Here is a 10,547-nt window from a genome sequence, read left to right as displayed (position 1 = left end):
ACCAGAGATCCCCAGAGGTCTCTCCAACCAGAGTTTTGTAGATATTTTGGGAATTATGCAGTGATGAGTCACTGTAGATCTGCCCAGTCATGCAGCAGATGTTGCAGTGTCGTTCCCTGCCTTGTAACCACACAGAATAATAGGAATTTCCCTGGCTTTGTAGCTTTTAAGGGTTTGGGAATGTGGGGTTATTCTTGGAAATACAGGGTTTTTCTCTACAGTCCTTGCTTGCCACAGCTGAGCGAGGAAGGGCAGGTGGGGGATGTTCGCTGCCCTCTTTACAGGGGAATTAAATATTGCTTACTGGATTTAAGGGTATGGGGAACAGGGAATGAGTGCAGCAGGTCATCCCAGCTAACAATGAATCATCCAGATTTGGTGGGGATGTTTTAAACAGCTTATTTTGTGCCCAAAAGAAGGACATAGAGTAACAATAATAATGAGTGGAAAGTTTGATCAGCTCTCTGGGAGGCTTCTCAGAGAACAACCTCCATAATACACAGCCCCCAGAAAGCTGCATGAGGGCATTTTTTCCCAAGGAATAATCTGGATATATACATTGAAGATATGTGTGTGAGGGGGGGGATTTGTATTCTGAATATATATTTGTATTCTGTATATATACATTTGTATTTTGAATATATATAGAACTTTTGCTGCAGTCTTTCCCTTTCTGGCACTATTTCTGCAGGAACTGGGAACACCTCATTAGAGTTTGTGCTCTAAAATGTGGGAAGTTCATTGAGATGTCTGATTAATTTTTTCAGATGTTCTTGGATCTGCCTTCTTTGTTGTGACTTCTCTGCACAAGGAAGTTTTTGTGCTGCATCCCAGGAAGCAAGTTCACTGTGTCTTCATGGGTAGCTTTGCACTGGGCAGTTAGAATTTCTCTAGGAAGGCTCCAATTCCTCTGTGCTTGGTGAATTTGTGTTTTTAGGGTTGTTCTCAGTGACAGGGAGCTAAAAACCATCAGTCATGAGAAAGAAACAACATGGGGACTTTCCACACATCTGCTGCTAAGGTTTGCAGGATCAATGAAAGGATGACACTGAGTTGGAGAAAGAAAAATGCAGGAGTGAGGGGAGCCACTGCCTTGTTGAAGGCAGAGTTGCATCTCACCTTTGTCTAGGGCTGAGAATCTGTGTCAATATTTTATTGGATCTTTTGACTTTTCCCATCCGGAATGTCCTGTGTAGGAGGACTTTCTTTACATTGGAATTTGCCAGATACCAACTCTCCAGTGAGCATTTGCAGCTGGCAAAAGGGCCCTTCCTGGCAGTTGTAGATGGGTCTTTTCATGTTCTTTTGTTGGCATCTTGTTTGTTCATTGGTATTTTGTAACTTGCAATTCTTCAAGTTGATTTAAACACCCAAGATTCATATTTGCCTCTTCTGCTTTGTGCATCTTTGGGAGGTGAAATCATCCCTGGAGATGCTGTTGGAGGAGCTGGAGGTGGAGGAGGACCATGCCCAGCTGCTTTGGCTCTGCCAGGCTGGGAATTTAACTACAGTGGGGTTGGTTAAAGAAAGAAAATCCAAATTTTTTGCCTTCAGGTGCATGTCCAGACACTGGGTTGGCATTGCAAGACCCATGTCCTGTCCTGTCCTCCATTAGATTCACACATCTCCTGTGTCACCATCATATTTTCTGAAAAATCCTCTTTGCCCAGGATTCTTCTCCTGGGAAGCTGAGAAGCCTCAGAGAAAAAGGAAAACAATATTATCTCATTTGCTGCTGTGTTTTGCTGCTTTGGAATGTGGCTGGAGGTTGTTTATCCAACATGTGAATTGTTTTAACTTAATGACCAATCACGGTCCAGCTGTGTCAAGGCTCTAAAGAGAGTCACGAGTTTTTCTTTATTATCTTTTAGCCTTCTGTCTGTATCCTTTCTCTATTCTTTAGTATAGTTTAGTGTAGTATTCTTTAATATAATATAGTAACATAAAATAATAAATTAGCCTTCTAAGAACATGGAGTCAGCTTCAACATTTCCTTCCTTCGTCGCGGGACCCTGAGAATACCACACTCCTGTATCTGCTGAAGGACTCTGAATAATCAGATCCAAAGCTGCACCAGCATTGCATCTCAGAGGGATTTGAGTCCCTTTTTCCCTTTTCCTGCAGCATGACCCAGAGCTCTCCCTGGAGCAGTTTGGTGTGGAGCTTGTGACAATGTTCACAGGGGTCCGAGGATGAGGGAAGAGGCGAGGATCTGAATAAGGGCTTGTGTCTCGGACAGAGAGTCCGAGCCAGCTGACTGGGATTGGCCATTAATTAGAAACAACTGCATGAGACCAATCACAGATGCACCTTTTGCATTCCACAGTGGCAGATAACCATTGGTTACATTTTGTTCCTGAGGCCTCTCAGCTTCTCAGGAGAAAAAATCCTAAAGAAAGGATTTTTCATATAATGTGTCTGTGACAGGAGCTGTCCCGGCTGACCAGTGAGGAGCAGGCAGTACAGAAGGATTTCAATCCCTTTTTTTTCCCTTTTTTTTTCCCTTTTTTCCCTTTTCCTGCAGCATGGCTGGCCAGCGAGGAGTGGGTGGTGCAGAAGGATTTCAATCCCTTTTTCCCTTTTCCTGTGCAGCACGACCCGGAGCTCTCCCCTCGGCAGTTTGGTGTGGAGCTGTCCCGGCTGACCAGCGAGGAGCGGGCGGTGCCCCTGCTGGTGGAGAAGCTCATCAACTACATCGAGATGCACGGGCTCTACACCGAGGGCATCTACAGGAAATCAGGATCCACCAACAAGATCAAGGAGCTGCGGCAAGGCCTCGATACAGGTCAGGGGAAGGGGGAAAAGATTCAACTTGGGGAGGAAAATCTCTGCAGCAGCAAAGTTGGATGAGAGGAAGGTGGAATGTTTCAGCATTCCTGACTCTGGGCTGTGCAAGGAATGATTTCATGTTGGCAGTCACAACTCAGGTCGCCAACTCATGACGTTTTTGGGAGCAATCCACGAAAAAAAGTCATTCCAATTGGGGAAAAGTGCTGCCTTATTTACATCCTAGCCATCATCAGTGAGAAAAGAAATCCTGGTCCCACCTGAAGTTATTTGCCCTGGAAAATGTATTTCTCTCTAATTTTACCATGTGGAGCTGAAATCATGTGCTGGATTTGTTGCCATTAAAGGCACGTAAACATATTTTATTTTAGAACACTTTATGATAGAACAGTTTGGGTTGGAAGGGACCTTTAAAGGTCACCTTGTCCAGCCTTGGGCTTCATATTGATCGTGGTCTCTTGTTCTTTTCCTTCTTGCTTCATCTGGTGCCAAACCCAGACATCGATAACGTGAATTTAGACGACTACAACATCCACGTCATTGCCAGCGTGTTCAAGCAGTGGCTCCGAGATCTGCCCAACCCCCTCATGACCTTTGAGCTCTACGAGGAGTTCCTGCGGGTGATGGGTGAGGAGCTTCCCTCACTATCCCATTCCCTTGGGAGAGGGAAATGGTGGCCATCTGAGTGCCAAACTTTTCATGCACTCTTTGGGGCCAAACCAGCCAGTTTTACCAAATTGTGTTTACCTGGTTTCAAAGTCTGATTTTTTGGTTATAAAGTGTTTTTTATGCAAAATCTCAGGCATTTTGGTTTCCTTTTGGTGGCTTTTGCATCATGATTCAGCTAATTTCAGCCCCAAAGTTCTGTCTCTTAAGTAGTAAAATTAAGGGTTAAGAAGTACCATATTGAATGAGAGGAAGAAGTAGAAGCTGCCCCTAAATGCTGGTGGTTTCTCCACAGGGCTCCAGGAGAGGAAGGAGACAGTGCGTGGGGTGTACTCGGTCATCGACCAGCTCTCCCGCACCCACCTCAGCACCCTGGAGCGCCTCATCTTCCACCTGGTCAGGTATGCTGGGCCTGGGCACCTTCAGGCAAGGGCAGCATGGTCAGGCATCCTTCCCACCACAACATTTGAGGCTTTTGCATCCACCCTGTCTCCCAGGAGGTGGCCATGGAGCTGTTTCTCCGAGGGATGTTGTGTTGATGAGTGACTTCTGCTGTGCTCTGGTCACTTGTGGTTCCTACAGCCCTGAGGTGCCTCTCGCCACTGCAGGGATGTGGTTTTGGGTGGAAAGGGCTGGTTGTTGCCTTGGGAATATCTGAGGTTCCTCAAGGTTTGTCTTTCTCCCTCAAATCAAGATTACACCATAGAAATATCATCTCCTCTCTTCAGCCATGACCATGTGCAAGGGGTGCAGTGGAGGTGCCTCCACCTCTGACTTCCCTCTTAATCCCTGTTTTTTCAGGATTGCCCTCCAAGAAGAGACCAACCGCATGTCGGCCAATGCCCTGGCCATTGTGTTTGCTCCCTGCATCCTCCGCTGCCCCGACACCACAGACCCTCTACAGAGTGTTCAGGACATCAGCAAAACCACCACGTAAGAGCCTGGGGCTGGGTGAGCTGGCTCCACCACCACATCACCATTCATATCTTGGTAACCCCTAGGATGGTCAAACGGCTCAGAAATTGAGAGCTTTGGCACAAAGGGACAAACACATCGTAATTTATGCATCTAAATGCAAATCTGCATGAAGGTATTTCAAATCCTCTCAATCCCCAAGAAGTTGTTAAATGAGGATTTTTAAGTGATGGAGGATCCCCAAGAGTGGATAAGCTTTTGTTCCTGCCTGACAGGAAAAGGTGGAGCTTGTGCTGACATGTTTTTATAGTTAATGCAATTCATTTTTGGCAAGCAGATCTTGATTGTTACTTGGTTTTGGCTTTTTTACTGGAGGAGCTGAGTTGTTTGGTCTGCAGCAATAGTGATATTAATATATTTAGATTTATTTATGGTGCTTGCCTTAACTGAAAAGGTTTTACAGAGAAAAAGTGAAGAACTTGCCCAGATTTGGTTTGGCTCATACTAAATAGGTGTTAAAATAGATACTGGAGTCAATTACGATAATGAAAACCCTCCAGTGAAGGGCTAGGCTTCTGAAAGGGGTGGTTTTACCTCCAGGAAGTATTAAAATTGTTGATGACCAGAACATGTTAAAATATCCAGCTGGCAGGAACATCTGTCCTTTAACAGGATTTCATTGTAGCTTCTCCCTCACGCTTCAGCTCCAGCACATCCTCTCATTTTATTTCAAGGAATGGACTGTGTTTTTCCTCAAACACCCTCCTGACAACATTAAACAAAAAGCTCAGTTGCACGAGCTGCTGTAGAGTTACTGTGTGCAAGTGAGTTGGAATCGGTCTGCCTTCTCCAGGTTTGTGTTCCACCACTCCCTCTTCCAAGGGGGGTAGATTTCTCTGGTGGGATCCTTGGCCATCTTTAATATCTGTAGGCTGTTCCTCAATCCATCCCTAGCCTGGTATCACACTTTTTAGGAGAATTCTCACCACCCTCTGGCTTCCAGCTGGAGCTTTCTCTTCCGTGCTCTTCCATCAGGGCAGATCTTCCAAATAATCCTTTCCTCTCCATAATAAAATGAGAGGATGTGCTGCAGCTAAGGGAGAAGCTACCACAAAATCCCGTTGAAGGATAAGCCAAGACAAGACAGAGCAGCTCAGATCAAATGGCTTCCTCGTCCCATTTTGTCTTCTTTTGGGTTTTTTCCTCCCTTAGTTGCGTGGAGTTAATTGTCATCGAGCAGATGAACAAGTACAAGGCTCGGCTCAAAGACATCAACAGCCTGGAGTTTGCAGAGAACAAAGCCAAGAGCCGCCTCTCCTTGATCCGCAGATCTATGGTGAGATGCCAGAGCCCTCTCTGTCCTCTCCTGTCCTCTCCTTGCCCCTGAAGCCACCCTACCGTATCTTCTCCTGCTTATCCCAGCCTCCCAAACCTCTTGCAAACTCCCACACCATCTCCACCAGGACAGGGACCCTCAGCCCTGTGGTGGCTCCTCACCTTTGCAGGGAGTCATGCCAAAGCACGAGGAGGTGGGAACAGTCCATGGAAACATTGTCGCTCCTGCTCAGGTGTTCCTGATCAGCATTTCCACCTTCATTTGAGCTTGTTTGGTCCTGAGTTGAGTCAAGCCTTTCAGTGGGCAGCTCAACATCACCCCATGGGTGACCTGGACCGTTGTTTTTCGTGCTCAGTCACATTATCTGAACCCAAAATGAATTACCCAAAGGCTCTCCCTGCTCCCGCACTGCCTTTTTGGGAGCCTCAAACCCATCTCATTGAGCTTCCATGCTTGCATGGGGCTGGCAGGCTGTGGATGCACCTGTGCTTGGCTTGCTGGGCTGCGGGAGAGGGACGGACCTGGTGCAGCACCACCAGCACAGGCTTGGGCTGAGGAGCCAAGCTTGGACCTGCCCCCTGTGATGCTCAGGGACACGTTGCTTCTGCTTTTTGGGGACGAAATCCAAGCAGGGGCTGCCCAAGATTGAGTAGCTGGTGCTGCAGAGCTGCCCCACTCATCTCAGCTAACCGAGAAAACCTCGAACTGAGCAAAGCGGGTTTTTGGAGGGGCGGCGGCATGTGCACTCTAACCTTCTGCTTTCCTTTTCATCTCCTCTCCAATCCAGAAGCCCGTACTAATTGCAGTTAGATTTATGAGCATAACCCGCAGTTCAATCCCGGTATGTATCACGGCAGTGCCGCGTCCCTCGTTGTGTGTCACCGTCGCTCATTCCAGCTCTGTCCCACCGGCCATTGTCCCACCGTGACCTGTCCGGCCCCGCCGCTCCTCGGAGCCGCCGTTCCTCCAGCAGGTCCCCCCAGCACAGGAGTTTGGGGCTGGCACTCGGCCATCCCTGCACGCAGCTCCTCAGAAATACGCTTCCCACCTCTTTTCCTTTCCTCCTTACTTTAATTTTCTATTTTATTTCTTTTTTCCATCCTGTGCTTCCCTCTTTTTTACTTTGCTTGACTCATCCCTTCCCTTCCCTTCCCACCTGGATTTCTCCTTGCTCAGGATGTGTTTCAGCATCAAGTTGCTTTCACAGCACTGTTGTTTCTGAAGATGGTGAATAAAACCCTCAGCTCGGATGCCTTGGAGACCACGAGGCATCCAAAGGTCTCCTCCACCTTCATGGAGGAGGAGCACCAGCACCCTGAACACAAGGTCAGGACACCCAGGTTTGAATGAGGAGGAGTCCAGCAAGTCCTGTGTCCCCCAACTCCATCCCAGCTTGAGTTTGAGTTCTGTGAGATTGTGACAGGCAAGAAAAGCACCTGCAGGATTTTGGGAATGTTCATAGGGCTGTTTTCTTTCCTAACAGGCTCAGTCCATGATGAAAGTTCCCTCAGGTTCCCCCCATTCTTCCACATCCATGAGTGTCAGGAGGTGGAGAAGAGCAAAATTTGAGCTCTGCTTCCCTGAGCACAGCATTTCTCAGGGGCTTAACTCCACGAGGCAGTGGGATCTTTGGGATCTGGGGGCTTTTGGCTAATAGGATTCAGGGAGCTGTGCTTCAGCTCAGGAGCCCACGTGAAAAGTGTCATCAGAAGAACACCGGGGCACAGGAGAGGCTTTGCTGACAAAGAAAGATCTCTGAGATGTGGCATTAAAAGATGAAAGGGCTAAAATTGAGAAAATCTGGCTTTTAAAGAGAAAAAGGAAGGATCCCTTATCCTGAAAACCTGCTCTGAGCACATGGGTTGTCAGGAAGACCCAGGGATGCTACAGTTGTGGGGGTTAAATAGGGGAAGCAAAACTGAGCTGCAACAGGCTCTTCAACCCCAAGGAGATGCAGGTTCTTCCTCGGTGATGGTTGTCAGGGGAGGGCAGGGTGATGGACATCTCCTAGTCCTGGTCATGTCAGGATCTGGAATGTAGAAGATGAGAAGTCTGGTCATGATAATGGTTAAGATAAAAGCTGTTTAGTATCTGCCATGTCCCTCATCTCCAAGAATCCTCCATTTTCCTCTGCTCCATGGAGCAGATCTGTAGAGCTGGTCCCCAGAAGATTAAAACAGTTGCATATATATCTCTCCACCTCTGCCATTTGCATACTTTTTTGTTTTCAGTTTCAGTATTTAAAAAATGAGATAGTTCTTCAGAGCTGCATTAGATCAGAGTGAGTGCAACTGTGGGCACAGAGATCCACATTGATTGTCTTACAATGGAGCACTGGAGGTGGTCCTGGTTCTGGATCTCCTGTAGATGAGACATGGCATGGCATGGACAACATGATCAGGTGGAAGTTCCTGTTTGCTGAAGGGGTCAGTGAGACCCTTGTGATGCTCAGGAAATACCGAGGGTGAATGAGGGAAGGATGTGAGACTTGATCCAAGGATAAAACGGGTTTTATCAGGTGCCCTGAAATCAAAGCCTTGGTGATGCTCCCACCCAAAGCCACCATCAAGCTTCCCATCGTGCAAGCTGTGGGCTTTGTGGGAACCCAGCCTGCTGCTAGCTGGGCTTGCTTGGACCTGGACCAAGTTGCACTTGGTCCATCAACATCATCCTCATCACTGTCTTCCTCACCACCTCCATCCCCAGTGCCTCCAGTGTGTTGAATCCTTCTGGTACTTCTCCCAGCCTGAGATTTTGGAGGGCCCGGGGTGCGTCCGGCGGCGGCACACTGAGGACCAGTGCCTGGGGCCTTCTTCTTCACTCCTTGGGAGAGCAGTGTGGTTGGCACCTGAGTGTTTGCCACATCCCCTCGGCTGTGGTGGTGACACCTTTGTCTCTCTTCAGGGCAAAGGGCGTGTGCGGCGCGGCGCCTTCCCCAGCCCCGCGTCCCCTGTCACCGGCCGCTTGCCCTCGGTGACGGACGTCCCTGAGGAGACCCTGAGCAGCGAGGAGGCCATGGAGATGGAAGTGACAGAGCAGCAGCAGGTGGCCATGCAGCAGGAGGAGAAGGTGCTGACTGAGCAGATCGAGAGCCTGCAGAAGGAAAAGTGAGTCTGGCTGAGGGTTCAAGCCATGTCCCCAGCCTCTGGATGTTGCTTGGTGTCGTGACTGATGGCTGGAGGCCTCCACCCCTCCATGATCTCTCAGTGCATGTGCATCCCTTTCTCCTCTCCCCCTTTTTGGTCCCGGTGGTTGAATGAAGCTGGGTTGGCTTTGCAGGGAGGAGCTGACATTTGAGATGCTGACACTGGAGCCCCGCGCCTCCGACGATGAAACTCTTGAGTCCGAAGCCTCCATTGGCACAGCTGACAGCTCCGAAAATTTGAACTTTGACTCCGAAGGAGCCATCTCCGATCGCTCGGGTAAATCCAGGTGTTCTTGCGTTTATGATGGAATGGTTTGAGTTGGAAGGGACCTTCAAAGGCCATGGGAACACCTTCCACCGTGTTTTTCTGTTACTTTGGGAGAGGGGTTACTTGGAATTTTCAAATTTATTTAAAGTCAACAGTTTAAATGTACGCAGTGAGGGGGCTTAAGGGTTCAAGCACGTGGCCCTGGGGGGGATGGGTGGGAGCAGCCAGGATTGATGGGGAGGTGAGCATTCTTCCAGCACTGCCACATCATCTGGGGTGATGCTGCCCCCACCAAGATGCTGGGAATGTTGTCCTGGCTTCAATGGCACGTGTCCCCTGGGAGCGGGGCGGTTGGATACTGGGTGGTGTGTGGGTGCTGACCATCTGTGGTGCTCCTGCCCCTGCCTGCCCCGGAAGCGCTTCCAGATGTACTCCAAATCTCCTTTCTGCAGGGCAGGGGGACACCATGGCGAGGCCCCCGAAAGCCGGGCGAGCCCCGAGGGCCTGCCAGGGCCTCTCCATTGTCCCGAGGACCGGCCGCAGTTCACCACGCGCGGGACCTTCAACCCAGAGAAAGGCAAACAGAAACTGAAGAGTGTGAAATCGTCCCCCCCAAAAACCAAAGAGCCCCCGGACGGGGGGCCTGGAGGGGGACGCAAGAGGAACCCTGAGGCCGATTGCGCCACCGCCCAACCCCTTGTCCTCCTGGGGAGCAATGAGTTCATGGTCTGAGATGCTCCACCCTGGAGCCGTGTCCATGCCGGGGCATCCTCCCCATTGGCAGTGCTCTGATGGCTTCCTCGTTAACGCCAGGAGATGAATTCTTAATTAAAAAGGCCGGGAGGGGACGGTTTTAATGGTGGCCTTAATGATTTGGGGGAATTGAGACCTTTGGGTGGCCGGGGGATGGCTGGGGATGGGAGGCACTGACCGGCTCCTGGCCCTTCCCCTCGGAGCATCCCACGTCTCGGAGCATCCGCCGCCAAATCCTTGTGCCGAATCGCCGTCGCTGTTGGTAGGAGCAAACCCAGCCTCAGAATCCCACGGGAGCATCCCGAGCTGGCTCCACTGCAGCCCAGCCCTCCGCGCTTTAACCACCTCATCCACGCCAACGCCAAGTGCATGGAAAAGTGTTAAAACCTGCCAAAAATCACCTTTTCCCTTTGGTTTTTTGTTTTTTAACGAGACCTAACCGTCTTTCCTTTTTTTTTTTAGTCTTTTCGAGATCATCAGTATTAAAAAATAATAATAATTAATAATAATCGAGGACTACTTGAAGCGATATTTGTTTATATGCTGGTTCCTGGAGTTTTGTGTAAATATATATTTTTTTAATTTTTTTTTTATATTTTTCCCCAGACAGAACTCTTTTTTTTTTTTTTTTTTTCTATTTTTTTTATTTTTTTTTTTTTTTTTATTTTTTTTGGGTG

At 48.9% G+C, this 10,547-nt stretch overlaps 1 protein-coding gene across 1 annotated transcript in view; it reads left to right on the top strand.

Annotated features, from left to right (window-relative positions):
• MYO9A (myosin IXA) overlaps positions 1 to 10,470 on the top strand; it is a 146,350-nt gene extending 135,880 nt beyond the window's left edge. The window contains 9 exon segments of the mRNA XM_031061006.1: positions 2,593 to 2,785; positions 3,286 to 3,414; positions 3,749 to 3,854; positions 4,255 to 4,386; positions 5,581 to 5,704; positions 6,492 to 6,545; positions 8,609 to 8,811; positions 8,984 to 9,210; positions 9,461 to 10,470. Coding sequence (XP_030916866.1) covers positions 2,593 to 2,785; positions 3,286 to 3,414; positions 3,749 to 3,854; positions 4,255 to 4,386; positions 5,581 to 5,704; positions 6,492 to 6,545; positions 8,609 to 8,811; positions 8,984 to 9,210; positions 9,461 to 9,849 — 1,557 coding nt within the window. The 3' untranslated portion in view covers positions 9,850 to 10,470.
• Positions 10,471 to 10,547: the final 77 nt, after the last annotated feature.

Source organism: Geospiza fortis, unplaced genomic scaffold (assembly GCF_000277835.1).
Source record: "Geospiza fortis unplaced genomic scaffold, GeoFor_1.0 scaffold317, whole genome shotgun sequence".
Taxonomy (NCBI): Eukaryota; Metazoa; Chordata; class Aves; order Passeriformes; family Thraupidae; genus Geospiza; species Geospiza fortis.
The sequence above is the reverse complement of the archived record's forward strand: the minus strand, read 5'-3'. Positions and strand labels throughout refer to the sequence as shown.